Source organism: Sinohyriopsis cumingii, chromosome 17, assembly GCF_028554795.1.
Source record: "Sinohyriopsis cumingii isolate HCF-2022 chromosome 17, ASM2855479v2, whole genome shotgun sequence".
Taxonomy (NCBI): domain Eukaryota; kingdom Metazoa; phylum Mollusca; class Bivalvia; order Unionida; family Unionidae; genus Sinohyriopsis; species Sinohyriopsis cumingii.
In genome coordinates, this window is record NC_142977.1 from 12,202,771 (window position 1) to 12,220,731 (window position 17,961).

The 17,961-nt window shown below is 37.8% G+C and overlaps 2 protein-coding genes across 2 annotated transcripts; both read right to left on the reverse strand.

The window, feature by feature from the left end:
* Positions 1-658: 658 nt before the first annotated feature.
* Positions 659-2,317, reverse strand: LOC149777757 (uncharacterized). The gene is made up of 2 exons (XM_089940439.1): positions 2,088-2,317; positions 659-1,525 (listed from the first exon to the last, which is right to left on the reverse strand). The coding sequence occupies exons 1-2, from the start codon at positions 2,315-2,317 to the stop codon at positions 1,372-1,374; spliced, it is 384 nt and encodes a 127-aa protein (XP_089796565.1). The 3' UTR covers positions 659-1,371.
* A 268-nt stretch (positions 2,318-2,585) lies between these two features.
* LOC149777758 (uncharacterized) lies at positions 2,586-9,102 on the reverse strand. Its single transcript, XM_089940440.1, has 5 exons — positions 9,064-9,102; positions 8,208-8,306; positions 7,460-7,508; positions 5,702-5,782; positions 2,586-4,017 (listed from the first exon to the last, which is right to left on the reverse strand). Exons 2-5 carry the CDS (start codon positions 8,263-8,265, stop codon positions 2,586-2,588), a joined length of 1,620 nt encoding a protein of 539 aa, XP_089796566.1. The 5' UTR covers positions 8,266-8,306; positions 9,064-9,102.
* Between the last annotated feature and the right edge of the window lie 8,859 nt (positions 9,103-17,961).

A 17,961-nucleotide genomic window follows, 5' to 3' on the forward strand; every position in this document is an offset into this window, starting at 1 on the left:
TAAATTATATTGATGGTAGAATGTGATAACATTATTGATTATTAGTGAGGAGTCACTTGTGAAATCTACTGAAGACATTTTTATCCTGCTGGGATGGCAGGGTACCCATTTGTCTTCTTGCAGCTTCTATTTCTCTTTTGGTTCTAAGCAGCATCTTACTGAAACACAGATTTCAGATAGTTGTATGATTGCTGTGTAGACAAATGTCAAACAGTTGACTCATCCATTTTGGAACCACAAAAATAAACAATTTTCAGTCATCTAATAAAATGATAGCACTTTAGTTGGTATTACTGCAAATGCATGCATTATCATGCACAATCTTATACCTTCAACACTACCAAAAATATATTTGTGTGTGTAAAATATGAGTTGTTGAAATTTTTATTCGAAATGTTTGAATATTAATTTTCTTCATCAGCTTTTTTAACCTACATAGAGAATCCACCACATAATAAATGGATGGAACCAGATTCTTCATAACATACACAAATTTTGAATTAAGCCCGATTAAACAGCCTAATCCTGAGTGCAGTAAATAAAAACACCATCTTAACTGTAATATGGCACCATCCAAATCTGGTTGTAATATGGCACTATCTTATGTTTGGTTGTAATATGGCTTGGATATTTAACACTAGCTTATTCTGAGTGCAATAATAAATACCATCTTGTTTTGGCTGTTGGCTCTGGATATTTTAACCTGCCTTATTCTGGGTATAGTAATAAATACCATCTTATGGCTGTAATATGACTTTGGGTATTTCAACCTGTTGTATTCTGGATATATAATAAATACCATCTGATTTTGAGTGTATTATGGCACCATCTTGTTTTGGTTTTACCAGTAATAGGGCTTGGATATTTCAACCCGTCATATTCTGGATGTAAGAATAAATACTATCTTAATTTGGCTGTAAAGTGGCACCATCTTATTTTGGCTTTACCAGTAATACAGCTTTGGATACTTCAACTTGTCCTATTATGGATGTAAGAATAAACAGCTTTTTGTGGCTGTAATATAGCTTTGTGCATTTCACACCGGTAACACCAAAACCATGGGGCACCAAAACCATGGGCGCCAGAGGTCTTTTGGTGCCATAGCCCCTTTGGGCTATCATCATCACCCCAGAAACCATTTACTCGTATTATGCTAATGTTTCACACATATTCTGGGTGTAATAAAAATACCTTATTTTGGCAAAAATTTGGCTTTCGTTATTTTCAACTGTTGTATTCTGGATGTAATAAAAAAAAAATTTATATTGGCTATAATATCGCTTTGGATATTTCAACAAATGAAATCTCAAAAACAACTTTCTTTAATTCATGAAGACATGGAATTAAGAAGTAGCATTGTGATAAATGTGTTTAAGGGCATTCGACTTGGAAATTAGGAGAGTACATTAGGATGACGTACTTTAGGTTGGATAATTCTTTGACCAGTCCCTTCACTATGTTGGTTCCATCAGGAATTCTCTGTTGTGGAAATGATAGGTTTATTCTGGGTACAGGTTTTTCCACACTGAAAAAAATCCCAAAATCATTATTGTGTTCACAGTAAGAATTCATTACTTATGCACATTTACCTTACCATACACTATTGAGGTTAATCTATCAATATTTTTGGTCTTACAAGTTTATACTTGGAAGAAATTAACCCTTGACAATATGACTTTTTTGTCTCACAAAATGAGACTGACAGATTTGAACAAAGTTGCTGTGATTCACTATCATGAGTCACATCTGCTAAACAAGGAGTCTATGGCAGATTCAAACAAATTTGCTGCGATTCACTGTCTTGAGTCAAATTTACTAGTGCAATGCTAGCATAATATGAGTAAATTGCACAGAAAAATTTCCTGGTCTACAGAATGCTACTCTGATGGTGTCTTCTGTTTATACAGGTTATTTCTTGTGCCATTCACTGTTTTTTTCTTTTTTTCTGAAAGATTGGGACACGGGGCATATAATACTTAACAAACTCTCAGGGGCTCAAACTTGTGTGTACACTCCTGAAACTAAAAGCTCTAGATTTGAAACAAGTTTTTCTCATCAAAGAAAAAACAGTGGTTAGTTCTGAATACCACTTTTGTGTGTTTTCTTCTTCCATGATTTGTGAAGACCAGTCCATCTCACACAGCTGTGAATCTGTTAAGTCTGTGTTATGGAGACACTCATCCCTATATGCCTTCGGTACTGCAGCATTAACCTCTATTCCTTCAGCATCTAAAAGGCAATGAGAATGAGAAAAATCTGTACTGATCAAGAATTGTAATTTAACACACAGGTATACTTGTTTACAGGGGTTGTTCATTCTAGTTTTGATCTATCAGCCCAGCAAGAATGATACACAGAAAATGGTCTCCAAAGTTCTGTTAATTTTTAGGTGTAAATATTTGGCTATTTTCATGACATTTCATTTGCAAAACATTGATTTTAATTATCCAGCCTAGTTGGGAAAGGGTTGGTCCCCTGATATCTTATTATGCACATACTGGCATTATGTAGGAAATAAATTGGTACATGCTGATAATCAGGAGATCCCAAAATGTGAAAAATTATATATCACAGTAACTTAAATGTTAAACATAAAGTGGAGGTAAGAAAAACACATTACAACTAGTCATGGAATCTTCTGATACTGTGGCTTCTGCTGCCTCTATTGGACTGTAACTGATCATTTCATCAGAAAACTCGTCAGGCAAAATACATGCATTATGAATGGATTTGGTATCCTGGATCTGTGGCTTTTTAGCTGAGTCCTGCAGGGAATGTGCATCATGTTCGTCAGACTCATCTGACTTTGCTCGAAATTGAAGACACTGAGTAAATAAATCTTTTGTCTGGCAAACTGCGTCTTCAGTGTACACAAAAGAGAACTGTCGATTGACATCTTTATTTGTGTTGTTATTATCTGAAATGATGTCTGTTAAATTCATCTTAAACTTATTAGCACCAGCTTTATCAAAATTCATCTCAGTATCAGTTTTTGGTTTGTCTATGCCAGCACAATCAGTGTCAACATATCTATGGGTATACTGTATCGGTTTGTGAAAGGCAGCATCAGCTGTTCCTGAACTTGTATCTTCCATTGCCTTTTCAAAACTAGCAAAAGCAATGTCATGACCTTTTGCCTGTCTCACTTTCTCAAGGACAGCATCAACAGTACAGAGAGTATTTCCTGCTGTGTTGTCAGAATACTGACCTGTTACATCCATTGATTTTTCAGAGTAAGCTTTTTGAATGCTTGATGTGTCATCATTTGTATTGTCAAAGCAAATGGTTACAGCATCACTTGTACAATTAGCTGAGGAAGTTTCCTTTATAGTTTCTGTCAGTCCGGTTTCCATACAGTGCTTATCTGGAGATGTTTTACTTTGGTGAACAGGCGAAATTTCTGAATATTCCTTTACAGAATGTGATATATTATTTGAAAAGCTCAGAGACTTCCCAATCATCTCAGTATGTTTTGTTGAATTTTGGTCACACAAAATTGGATGCTCCTTCATAGATTTCTGCAGATTGTTGTCCTTGAATGAAACAACCATCTTAAATTGGGCAAATTTTTCTTGAATGCTCTGTTGTCTGTCCGGCTTACTTTTGTTTTCAGACTCTGACTGATTCATCTGTTTGGACATGTCATAGTTCGTATGAACGCTCTTTTGGTCTTTACACTCTAATCCTTCGTTTAAATCTGTGCCTTCCTCAGTTTTCTTATAATCATCTGTCTTTACCAACAAGCATTGTTTTGATTGCTCCTGATCTGTCTGCAAAGGCTCTATTATCATTTCCTCTGGGGACTTTCCCAGATTGTCTCCCTTTTTAAGATGGTCAGAATCGTCTTTTTCTTGCATTTCTGGCAGGATAACACCGTGGAAAATCCTGACATCATCTGCCAGTATATCCTTTCTGTCTTTGTGCTCAACATCTTGATCCCTTTCATCTACTTTTGTGCCAGCTCTGTTTCCTTCTGCTGTACATTTCTCTTGATTTGAATCCGAAATTACAGGGTCCCTGTAAAAATAAAAATAAATTTGTAAGTGAACAAAAACATGATAGGAAATGTTTACTTAAGCCAATGCATTGCTTTATATTGACTTTGTACATAGATTAAAGTATATTCGTTTTTTCCAGATGTACACAGCAAGCTGCAGTGTTGTACGATTTTTCATTGATGCTAAATAATTGATCTTTACAGCATTACTAATTTTGAAAATTTGCTTGATTTGAGAAAGATATACTTTTTGTAAACATCTTTCAACTCCATCTGAAAACCTTCGTACTTCATAACAATGTATCAAAATACATCCATGCTTCATTTGGAGTTGGTGGTGGGGTGGGGGAATAGGCATAACTGAGGCATGACATATGGAAATACATGGTTTGCTGTGACAGTTTGTAAACATTTTGCCACAACATGGATGAATCAATCATAGTTCTGCATATATTTATAAAATTTAAACAGGATAAAAAAAACAATGAACGACCTTAAGGAATAATCAGACCATTATGACCAATGGATACTTATTGATCTTTTAAAATTTCCATTTTTATGACTTTGGAGACTTTTTAAACAGAAGTTTTAGTGCTGAATCTGCTTTTAAATGGCAAACACATACCCAGTAGAATGATTTAGAGCAGGGGTCTTAAACTCAAACCACCCTGAGGGCATTTTTGATGGCCCAAGGGCTGCACCACCTTTGTTATCTTCCATCACACCTTGTGATGCCATTCATTTTGCAGGCCACAGGATTCAGCCTGGTGGGCCGCGTGTTTGAAACCCCTGATTTAAAGATATACAAGAGTTTAAGCTTTATCTTAAAGTGAGTCCTTAAACTAGTCTTTTCCCCCATACTGATTCAATGCTAGATCTTTTCATGAAAAGCAATAAAATTCATCTGGTTTGAAAACACTAAAAAACTTTATCCTAAATACCAAGCCGTAATGGGGTGCATATTTTGTCACACTGGGAAAGTAACACCACAAACAAAAGCAACAATAGCAAATTCATGCATAGTTAAATTATAATGTTGTAAGTATAACAAGAAAATCAGACATAAACTTGACAGAAACCATTAACACATTACAAGACTGAAAAACATGCAGTTCATCCATATTGCACATAATGATGTTTCCTGGTTGAAAAGTATGTGTTAGTTCAGTTGACAGTGTCAGACTTGTAATCCAAGGGTCACAGGTTTGACCATCAAGGCCAGCCTACATTGGCTGCCTCATTGTGTCCTTGAAAAAGACCCTCGTCTCCCATTGGCATGATAGAACCAATAGCCAATGTCTTCAAAGTGTCATTAAAACCAAAAAAACAAAAACTTACATGGAGCTCCAAATGCTCTTGTCTAAATTAAAAAAAGAAAGATTTTTGTTCTTTTGCTAGCTTTAAATATATTTATTGCAAAATTTGCATGAAATTCATCACAAGTATGGGAGCAATTTGATGTATCCCTATTTAATCCAATCATATCAGAAACTGTTTCAAATATTTGAAGGATGAAAGACCTTTGCATCTATTTTTGGATATAATAACTGAACATTATGTTTCAATATGCTGTAAAACCAGATTCTTGTTGGTCTCTTTTTCTTTTCTGTCTTTGAAAATGTCACTTAATTCACATTAAAGATTATTTAACTTGCAAATGACATTTACTATTTGTGATGTATGTGAGTTATGCTGAAGACTCACTTATTCTGGGCTGTGTTCTTGATAATTTCAGGCCTTTTCTTTTTCTTGAAGCAAGGTACAAGCTTTTCCTTCTTTCCTTGGCTATTATTGTGTGAGCAAAAGAATGACACATAGATTATTAAGTGGAAGCATAAAAATTCACCCATTATAACACTTATCATTTAATACGAAAAATTGTGATCAGTAATACCCTGACATGGAGGTCTAAATGTTCAGTAATACTCTAGTATGGAGGTCTAAATGTTTAGTAATACTCTAGTATGGAGATCTAACTGTTTAGTAATACTCTAGTATGGAGGTCTAAATCTTCAGTAATACTCTAGTATGGAGGTCTAACTGTTTAGTAATACTCTGACATGGAGGTCTAAATGTTCAGTAATACCCTGACATGGATGTCTAAATGTTCAGTAATACTCTGACATGGAGGTCTAAATCTTCAGTAATACCCTGACATGGAGGTCTAAATGCTCAGTTATACCCTAATGTGGAGGTTTAAATCTTCAGTAATACCCTGACATGGAGGTCTAATTGTTCAGTAATACTCTAGTATGGAGGTCTAAATGTTCAGTAATACTCTGACATGGAGGTCTAAATCTTCAGTAATACCCTGACATGGAGGTCTAAATGTTCAGTAATACCCTGATGTGGAGGTCTAAATCTTCGGTAATACCCTGACATGGAGGTCTAAATGTTCAGTAATACCCTGATGTGGAGGTCTAAATGTTCAATAATACTCTAGTATGGAGGTCTAAATGTTTAGTAATACCCTGACATGGAGGTCTAAATGTCCAGTAATACCCTGACATGGAGGTCTAAATGTTCAGTAATACTCTAGTATGGAGGTCTAAATGTTTAGTAATACCCTGACATGGAGGTCTAAATGTTCCGTAATACTCTGACATGGAGGTCTAAATCTTCAGTAATACCCTGACATGGAGGTCTAAATGTTCAGTAATACCCTGATGTGGAGGTCTAAATCTTCAGTAATACCCTGATGTGGAGGTCAAAATCTTCAGTAATACCCTGACATGGAGGTCTAAATGTTCAGTAATACTCTGACATGGAGGTCTAAATCTTCAGTATTACCCTGATATGATGGTCTAAATGTTCAATAATACCCTTATCTTGAACTCTAAATGTTCATTAATTCCAAGATATGGAGGTCTGAATGTTCAGTAAAACCCTGACCTTGCAGTCTAAATCTTCAGTAATACCCTGACCTGGAGTTCTAAATGTTCAATAATACTCTGACCTAGAGTTCTTAATGTTCAGTAATACCCTGTCCTGGAGATCTAAATGTTTGCTAATACCCTGCTATGGAGGTCTAAATCTTCAGTAATACTCTGACCTGGAGTTCTAAATGTCTAAATCTTCAGTAATATCCTAGCCTGGAGCCCCAAATGTTCATTAATCTATCACTTGGAGTTCTAAATGTTATAAAATAGATGTTTTTGTGCAGCAACATCTTGAAATCTTGTTATTTCTAGATTTTTACAGATTTTTTTAAATGGGCATTTTTTGTTAAGCTCTCGTGTTCAACCTGCACCGACCTTGCAACAATCTATGGAGTCAGTATTTCATGTGTAGTCAGTATTTCATGTGTAGTCAGTATCTCATGTGTAGTGCATTTACTATGAAATGGCTAAAATAGTTTAGATTTGTGCTGTATAAAGATGTACTGCCATGAGAAGTTAATAAATTGGGTACATAATTATCCAGTGTTATAAATACTAATGCAGTGCACTGCACAGACTCTACCTGCTTGTAGCATCTTCACTTTTTGATTCTTCTGCAAATTCAGGATCACCTAAAATCAATAAATGTGCATGCAAGACAATTAAAATGATGGTATATAGTCTGCTTGCAACGCGTATACAGACAATTAGCACTGTATTCAAATAAAGAATTCTATCAAACTGTTTCCATGTGCTAAACGTTTGAGGTGCCAATATTCTACAGCAAAATTAAAGTGATCTCTCAAATCCCGTTGTTAAACTCTTGAAGTACAAGAGTAGATACAAAAACAAATAAGTATCTTCTATTAAAATATATTGCTAACAATATTCCATGAAAAGGTACAGTGAAGTATTTTGAGCTAAGTCTCTACCGATCAATTTACTTCTCATGAAAGCAAGCATAATTTTGAGTGTAAAGTATGTTAGATTCTATGAAGATTCATCAGAAAATAATTGGGGGGGGGGGAGGCCCAGCACAATTTCTTTCTATGCCAATGACAATATGCAGTGCACAATATCAAAACAGAACCTATATTTACATATATATTATCCGACTACATTAATGTTTTTGAGTTGATCCGAGTTTTTAGCCTTTCCTCTTGATGTAACTATAAAGTAAAATATGCTAGAGTTAATTTATTTTCCATATAAATTTGTTTAAAGAGTATCCTTAAACAGTTGCATTTTCTTCCATGTGCATTTGGTCTGGAACTAATAACCAGAACTTGTGTTTGCTTGTCCATACCTACAGCAAAGCAAGGAATATGTACCTTTTCCCTTTCTTTTTTTTCCAAGTGATGGAACTTTTGTAGAAGTCTTTCCCTTCATTCTGATATTGATGGTGTTTTTTAACTGCTAACTAAAATTACCTGAAAGAGATCATCATGAAAGCATTGTCAACTAGACTGTACATTGGCGCAGAAGTTGCATGCTTAAAATATTCAGTTTTTCTAAACAGTACAGTACGTATACAAGAACAGGTTAGAAAGGTTGACCCAAACAACATAACTATCAAGGTCTTACATATTAGGACTATGGGAAATTATACTTAAGCGGAGACTGACGAAGATGCCCTGTGAACATTAAATGAAGAATAAAATATCAATTAGAATATGCTATTTTTAAAACGCTCTTGCAGGAATTAATCAGCGTCAGTGGCGTATTATGGCGCCCGGAGCGACATTTATGTTTTGGCGTCCCAGCCCTCTGGCGCCCGGGATAATCGCCCCTCCCCTCTCCGTTATGTGCGCTACCGATCCGCGTGAAAGGGAGATTTTTTTTCTCTCGTGATAATGGACAAAGAGTTTAATCTAGTATTGTCGAAGACATAAAAATGATTTGTACTTTACAGTATTGAAATCTGTGCATGTCATTTTTCCAATAATCACGTGCCTTTACTATATTAATCTAATCCTCTTATTTTTATGAACGGGCTCGATAAGAAAAGCATGTGTACTGTATGGTGGAAGGGGCGCAAGCCTCAATCAGAGCGAGTCGTCAAAATATGGATACCACCTATACTGAGTAACGTTTTATATTAACACTGGAAGAAAAGTTGTCCAGATCTACTGGGTCAAAGATAATTAGGCGCAGAGGATCTGATACTGTGTAATTTAAACTTGTTACTGCTTTTTTCAGACTTCAGACGAACGCTCAAATTTTCCGCCTGCTTTCACTTATTTGGAAAGAAAAGACGACACAGCTGATTGGTTAAGACATAAATCTAGCCAATCATATGATTTGACACATAAAGCCTGAAGCCAGTGCATACATATTTTAAGAGTCAATGAAAATAACTCCCTGGGATATCGTACTGGAGTAATGATCTGAATAGGGTAAAGAATGCCGTCTATGTATGTATGTATGTATGTATGCATGCATGTATGTATGTATGTATGTATGTATGTATGTATGTATGTATGTATGTATGTGAGTATGATATTAGAAATTACCCTAGCACTAACACGTATCGATATTCTAGCTTTTATATGTGCCAATACCTCGGACGTTCGACCAGTACTTTTGCTGTAGAAGTAACATTATGACAAACTTGGGGTGGTTGGGTGGTATTATGTTCTGAAATCAGTCACCTGCTAACTGACACTGTGAACAATGTGCAAATTTAAATGATAATGACTTCAGTTTTTTTTTATAAATATTTTGAAATATGATATTTTCAGTACAAATGAATACATTTTATATAGAGGAAGCACGAAGACTGATTTCATTGGTCGAATTACAAAGGAATCCATCCCATGGTTTCATGCAGATAGTTATTACAACTGACAGACTTAACCGTATTGTTTCAACTGATTAAAGCTAGCAAACGATATGTATGTCACACAAACCATTTTCTGCCCCCACCGTAACACAAACAAGTTACGATTACAGTTTTTTACTTTTATTGTGCAAATATGTGCACCGTACAAAATGACATTAAAACCTGGGACTTTTCTTTACATTTGTTTTAGAATGAAAATTTGCATTACATGTTGTTATCTATCACATACCTTCATCGATAATTATTTTTAATATCTAGTACTGAAACACACACACACACGCCGACTTGCATTCGTGATACTGAAACTTTCAACATCAAAGTCCTTTACCTAGTTTATTTCTTGTATTCTTCATTTAAAAATAAAATAAAATAAAGTACAATACATGAGACAGGCTGAAGTAGAGTAAGTCAAAACTGTATTCCAAACGTAGATTTTGAGACAGTGCTGTCTTCTGATATCACTTCATTGTCATGTTTTCTTCCGTCGGTAATATGTGAAGAATTTCAGGATCCCCGAGAAATAAGGATGGGGTGCGGTTTATCACAAGATAGATTCTCAGGTTTATATTGGGGTATTTTGGAATGTATGAAGGTGAGAAGCCATAGGGAAGAAAGGGGCGAAGAAATTTTGTTCACACATTTTTCTGATTGCGGCGGTTGTGGGTGTGGGCGTCGTCGGTACATCAGTACTGCATATATATATATATATATATATATATATATATATATATATATATATATATATATATATATATATATATATATATATATATATATATACACTACATGCATGTAATACATATGTCTTAGAAAATTAATTCAACCAGAAGAAAAGCAAGGACAAGACGAAAGGTAGGAGGGAAGGAAGAGAGAAACTATTGAATAGAAAGAGAAATAGCTTGAATTAAATAAGTTCAAGATAACATATCAATACATATGATAATATTAGTAATTCTAAAAAATAATTATGAGAGAATCCATAAACAGTCATACTCATGGACAAAAAAAAATTCATATACGCATATATACACATTTATCTATACCCACATGCATCTGCATATATGTGCATCCCTGCCCGCATACACGCACGAGAAAGGGAGTTAGAGAAAGAGGGTTGAATTTTCAGAGTCTACATTTCATTCAGTGATCACCTTATTTCACTAGCATACCTATTAATCTATTTCCCAATAACAAATGTTTTCGCCTGATTCCATTTAGTAAATAACTTTTGTACTTTTGGATCTTCCAGGTCATACTTATTGGCTTCAAGTTTAAAATGAAATATCAAATCAACGTAGCACTTGCAGGTTTGGTTTTTTGTTTTGCTATTTCGATCTAAATATAATATATGTTGCTACTAATAATACTAGAGTTACAAAATTTGATTGGCAAGAGTAGTAAAGGGGGGCACCCTACGGACAATGGGAATTAGCATTAAAAACACCCTTGGGGCACTCTACGGACAATGGAAATTTAACATGGAGAAAAATCGTGGGGCACTGTACGGACAAGGGGATTTAACATGGGAATAAATCGTGGGTCACTCTACGGACAAGGGGAATTTAACATGGGAATAAATCGTGGGTCACTCTACGGACAAGGGGAATTGAACATGGGATTTTTTTTTCTTTAAATTTTAAAAAAAATTTTTAAAAAAGGGGTAGGCAATGGAAAGGCTATCTCTTTTCGAGAAATATGGGGGCCCTGAAAAGGGCCTTTGGGTTTTTTCTTCTTCTTTTAACTTCTTAACTTCTTCCACCATCCTCTTATTTTGTCCATCATTCCTTTCTTCTTTTTCTTTTCTGTTTCCGACAACCAGTCCGGGTGGCCCATGGCCCGGAACTTCTCTTGGATTTTCATCCAGTTTGTGTTCAGTTTTTCGAATTCATCCCTTTTTTTTCTATTTTCTTCTTCTTTTCTTTCCTTTAACCACTTTTCTTTGATCTTCTTGACCTCTTCGGTCAGCACATTCCTCATTAGTTCTTCAGCTTTCTTAAGTTTTTCTAACCCCCACTTCGCGAAACACCAATCTGTCCATTCTACAATGTCTTCTAGAAAGCACCTTGCACTCGTCACATGATCTATCGCTTCTTTTAACTTACCCACTTTGACATACGGTGGGTTAATTAAACCTCTGATTCTCTTCTCCTCATCCTCTATCATTTCTTTTACAATATTTACGGATAAGTGGAGGCTGGTTACTTGTCTTGAGACGAAGTCTTTTGTCACTGCATACCTCCATTCCTGTTCAACCCTTTCTACTACACTCAATCCATCTACCATCCAATACCAACTTCCCATAAGATCGTTGTATAAAGCTGAAGCTGCTGGCATCTTCTTGTTTGCTTATTCCGTAGAATGGGTTCCAATGGCCAACACTGTTAGTTTTATACTCAAAGCGCGAACGTGAAGGAAAACATCCCCTAAAAACATAAAATGGATCTTACCTAGATCATGACCCAACAACGCGCGGACGTGAAGGAAAACATCCCCCTACTTTCTCATTTCATATAATAAAACCCTAACTTTACTCTTCACATACGCTAAGAAACCCATAATCTACTATTCACACTAACATACCTGAGCTCTTACAAACACAAACTCACAAACACACAAACGCATACCCTCACACTATCTTAAAAAAGAGTTAGTGTTTATATACACACTATTCTACCTACACACATTGGCAAATCTATCGTTATTTCTTTTCTAGAGTATTGGGTAGCCCTGAAAAGGGCTGTTTTTTTAAACTCCAGATGCACCTATCTAATGGTTGCACCTTCCTGGCCTGGCGCCGCACACGCATCTTCTTCCCCAGTCTTCTTTCACCTTTCTTCTGGGGAGCGCAGAGGGAGGATGATTCGCTTCAGCACCCCAATCCTCTGTTTCAGGAATATTAAACGACATCCTCTCTTCTCTTTTCTTTTCCTCCTCTTCCCTCTGTCTTCTCTCCTCTTCTTCCTTCTTTATTCTTGCTTCTTCTACTATAGCCTCCGCTGATAGTTCGTTTACTATCCGCCTGGCATATTCCAGGTGCATCTGGAGTTCTAACAGTTTCACTATTCTGCTAGTCATTCTTCTGGCTGTGTTGATCAATCAACAAGGGTAGCTGGACTGCCGAACGAGTTTCAATTTATACTGAAAGCGCGGACGTGAAGGAAAACATCCCCCTAAAAACATAAAATTCATCTTACCTAGATCATGACCAAAAAAAACAACAACGCGCGGACCTAAAAGAAACACTCGCTCACTTTTTTATGCTATGCTACCCATCACTTCAATAGACTATCCACATACGCAAAGCAATCCAATCTAACCCAAAATATACACCTCAAACAGCCCAAAAAACAAACATCATTTTAATCTACTATCCACACCAACCTACTTTATCACTTACAAACACAATCACACAAACACATACCCTCACATTTTTTAAGAAAGAGTTAGTGTTTATTTTCACACTACTCTACCTACACACATTGGCAAATTAATAGTTATTTCTTTTCTAGAGTATTGGATAGCCCTGAAAAGGGCTGTTTTTTGTTTTGCTATGGCATTCTTTTTTAGTTTCTAAGAATGCGATGTCCTCTGAGGATAGACTTTCTGGCAATAGGTCTGCTTCTTCGGAAAGAGAAGAAGAATTCTTTGGTGTCGATACGACAATCGACAAAGCCTCTGTCAGCTTCAGGTTGTTGCTGCTGCTGTTGTTGTTGTTGTTGCTGCTGTTGCTGCTGTCTCTGAAGTCTGTACTTCTCTGTCCATTCTTCTTTCTCCCTGTTCATTTCTTCTCTGAAGAGCTCTTCTATCAGGTCTTCAGTGATTTTTAACATTCTCACATTCTCTATTTCTTCTGGCTTCGGTATCAAACTGTGTCTGACCCTATGCAAATTCACGTAGGCTTCGTTGAGCTTAGCTAGTTTGGAGCACATCTTCTTAGGAGCATGAGTCGACAATGGATGGCTAGACTGGGAACAACCCGGTTCTTAAAGTTAAAGCGCGGACGTGAAGGAAAACATTCCCCACACGGTTTTCGAGCCGCAACGTTCATGAGAGGGATAGTAAGAAATGAAAGAGCATCAATCCAACATTCTTATAGCTAAACAAAAGACAAAGGCATTTTTTTCTAAACACAACATTTTTTATTCAAAAAATCACTTAACACTAAACAACAACATTTTTAACAATAATCCAACACTATAACATCAAATAATTTTTTTCAAATCACAAATATTTTTTTCTTCAAATACAATCTACTTTAAACAAGGCTGACAACGTTGTGAATGAAATTGTGATTTCCACTGTTGGAAATCATTAGGCCATTGATGGACACTACGTTTCCTAGCTTGAGACAAAAGATAAGCATAATGGTCACAAAACCATCGATCTACTTTCACATCGTTTCTAGCAGAAGAACGAGGATCGAAATGAGTCACTAAATGTTCTAAGGAATAGCCCAGGCTGCGATGATGCAGAAAATACACACAGTACTGTCCACACACCAAGGAATCTGTGCCTTGTAATTTCACGTTATTGAATCGGGTGGTTTGAGCATTTCTTCTCATAAAGTCGATGATATCGTCTTCCAAAGGGGGCAATCCATACGAATCGAAATATTCCACACATCCTTCTTGAGGAAAGTAGACGGCTACCCAGTGGGTTCCTGGGAGATGACTATCGTCCGTGTTGATCACGTAAGCTTGATGGTCTTTAGGTTTGCGATGAGGGAGTTCATCTTTAGCACAGACGACGGGATTCCAAGAAGACGTATACGAACTGTGGTTCAAAAGGTAATAAAGTTCCCAGGTATCCATTTGTGTTTGTTTTCTTCTTCACAGGTAATAATACGTCGTCAATTCGATCCTGACTTTTTGCTTGAAAATGTCTGACGAATAAACGGTTATTCGTTCTGTTTCCTCACTCTGATTCAGGAGAGCTTCGATGCGATGGATCTCTTGTGTGGTTAATGGTGGACAAGAATATTCACGCAAGTCTTTGTACCACTGGTGCAACACGTCTTTGTTCGAGATGAGACTCCAAGCTTCGTCCAGATACTCGTCCAATTTTTCTTCTTGACTTAACATCAGGCATTTATCGTGTTGAATTTGACTGGGATGATCGTTTTGACATCCATAGCAATTTTTCTTGATCAATTCCGTAATTTTGTCGACCAAGTGTTTGGCAAAACAGGAGACTAAAAGGGCTTCTTGTTCTGGCCATCTCGACTTCATTATGATATCTTCTTCGTCTTTGTCTTGGGATTCTCCTTCCACGGTCTCCTCACATTCCATGTCCAAAGTTTCTCCACTTTGTAAAGAGGGATAACAGTCTTCCATGGTTTCTAGTAATCTAGAATGACTTCTCTCAAACTGTTGATTTCTATGGTATTATCGAATTCTGCATACAGGATGACGTTCACCGTGTCTGGTAGACCACTCGCAAACTGAAGTTCCACACGAATCTGGCCGGATTTTATAGGGTGGAAATGTCCCTCGTCGCTGCCCTGGTCAGGAGTGAAATCGAAAGCCCACAAAGCATAGCCATCTGCATAATCTTCGTACGTAATGCCGTGACTGGTGTTAGTTCCTAACTGTCCGGTGGCTTCGTACAGGGACAAGTACGATCTCAAGTAATTCGACTTAGTCTTATCGGCGACATTAAAGACAGGTTCGAAAGGTCGGGTACACAAGGTCTTGCCGTCGCGACTGACTTCGATCTTGGACACTCTGTAATGTTGAAACTCAAAAGGATTTTCTTCATAGACACCATTGAAAGCTGAATTCTTGACGATACCAACAATCAAACGTTTGGGTAACTGTCCTTGGAACAGATGATCTTCGATCTTGGATCGGAGTCCAGAGGCAATGGTGAACGTTTTCACTTCCACACGTCGGATCGGATACTTGGCGGTTGTTCTGCTCAATGTCTGACTGATGTCGTTACCTACTTTGGGTAACACTTCCACACGACGCACGTAGAGTCTGGCTTCTTCGATGATGGTTTTGTAAGTGGAATTTTCTGCAGCCATCAAATGGAAAGCGGCACTACTGCGATTCAGTCTCAGGCGGACATCCACCCCGTTCAGCAAATACTTCTCTTGTAACCACATGTCCAAATGCAAGCGATCCATCAGTTCTAAACTACGACTTAGATGAATTTTCTTTCGTCGTTCTACAAATCCCGTTGTATTTGGATCCTCCCCAGCAACAATTGTAACTTTGTTGAACCTAGTCGCTTGGTCAGGTTTCCATACCACGCAAGCATCTAGATGAGTGTTTTTGGCTTCTTTTCCGTACGTCAAGAGATTCTCCAGGTAGGCTCGGTAAGGGTAAGTATCCATGTTGCTGCTGACCAGTTTGTTATTCAAGTACAAGTCCACTTCGCTGAACAAGGAATGCATGAAATTGTTGACGGGAGCTACTACATCATCATTGTCTATGGCAACGTTGTTCGCTTCGGTTACTTTGACTTTCAAGTACAGGTAACTGCTATTCAGATCGATGTAATCTTCGGGCTGTCCTTTGATTTCAAATTCGATGGGAGCAGAATCGGTCAAAGAGGAGATGGGATTAAATTCCACCCACTGGGATTCTTGCATGGTCATCATCGTGGGGGGCATGGCAAACAGATCCAGTTCCGTCTTGGAACAAGCGCAAGACTCTCGGTGCATCATTTTTTTTGTCTCTTTTCTCAATAATCGAAAACGTCTAAGTCTCGAACGGTTCTTCTTTTTTTGGCCTTTCTCGCTTGAAGTCTGGTGAAAGGGTGTTTTCTTCGTCGTCTCTTTCTGCCTTGTCCTTGCTGAATGCCTGACTCGGTAGCGTGCAGGGCATTTATAGGTGTGTCTCGTCGACCCAAAATGTCTTTGCCCGTTTGCAGCAAGACATTTTTGCCAGCCCTCATGAAGGCTTCTTTAGGGTTTTGTTTGTCGATGATGACATTTTGGAGAAATTCTTTGCCTTGCGTCAGTGCCGCATCTTTCAAGGCGTGCAATCCGCGTGTCACCATCGGTTTCAAGACTGGAGCCACTGAACGAAAGGCCGATTTTAACATGTCTCCTAAACCGTGTCCTCGCTGTCGAGCAACCCCTCGGTACACTGGATACATGACTTACTTACTTACGAGTCGTGAGAGAACCGTTTTCGAAAATGGAGTTTCACCGTGACTTTTCCTTTGGTGAATGGAATATTTTGTCCCAAATCTCCTTTTATAGTAATGTTGACCGTGTCCAAATACGACTTGCTGACGGGCAAATAGTGAGGATGGACAAATTCGCGGTGGACGTGGTAAGTGTTTCCACCTTCCTCGTCAGCGATTGTGGCAGAGTCCACTTTGAAAGGAATGACACGCAGTAACGGCACGGAGGTGTGTCCCACCACGTTGTATTCCACCACATCGGAATACACAAAGATCAAATTCAGTCCTTGGTTCAGTTCTACCGGGCTATGAAAATACTGGCCAAAAGACTCGTTGCTGTAAATGACGGTTTTTTTCTTTTAGTGTTTGTTCTACTTTCTTCCTCATCTTTACGTTACCACCCAACATGTCAAACAATTCATCACAGAAATAGAAACCCATGATTTTTTCCCCCTCAGGAAATTTCATCAGGAAGCGACGAGCTGTTTTGTGGTATTCCAGGGTGACAGGTTTGAGATTCTTGACATTCTTAAAAGCTTCCCCAAACACGCCATTAAACTTGGAGGCTATGGCGCTGACCAAATGTTGACCACTAAAATAATAGCTTGAGGGAATGAACAACTCATAGTCCATCCAATTTGGATTGACTTTGTTTTGTTTTTTATGGGGATATTTGCTATTGTCCTTCATCCACTTTTTCAATGGTTCGTCATAAACTTCCACCGTAAATTTACTTTGATCGTCAGTGACATTGAGGACTTGGGTCGGGTGAATCATTTCTACCAAAGCCACTTCCCAATGGGCTTCGTGATCTAAGGGGATGGCCTGAGGTAATTTGGCCGTGTAACAGCACAACGTGTTATTGGGAAACACCTCCATGGAACTGTCACTGGGTAAGGTTAAGTAAAATTGGTTTTGGTGACTCATAATTCCAGAGTTCTGTGGCTGTCCGAGGGGTTAGTGGATGTCAGAGGCGTGTCTCCGCCCAAAATGGGGTTCTGGTTGTGGTTGTTGGAGTGGTGACTGGCACTGGCACTTGACACAACGTTCCCGTTCGAGGAGAATTTCAGGGAGGGATTGGGAAGCAGGTAACCGATGCAACTGCTCAA

Coding starts and splice junctions, on each gene's coding strand:
- LOC149777758 (XM_089940440.1), bottom strand. CDS start 8,265: ATGAAGGGAAAGACTTCTACAAAAGTTCCATCACTTGGAAAAAAAAGA. Junction 7,509..8,207: donor AAAAAAAAGAAAGGGAAAAG/GTACATATTCCT, acceptor TATTGATTTTAG/GTGATCCTGAATTTGCAGAA. Junction 5,783..7,459: donor AGTGAAGATGCTACAAGCAG/GTAGAGTCTGTG, acceptor ACACAATAATAG/CCAAGGAAAGAAGGAAAAGC.
- LOC149777757 (XM_089940439.1), bottom strand. CDS start 2,317: ATGAACAACCCCTGTAAACAAGTATACCTGTGTGTTAAATTACAATTC. Junction 1,526..2,087: donor GAAGAAAACACACAAAAGTG/GTATTCAGAACT, acceptor GATTTTTTTCAG/TGTGGAAAAACCTGTACCCA.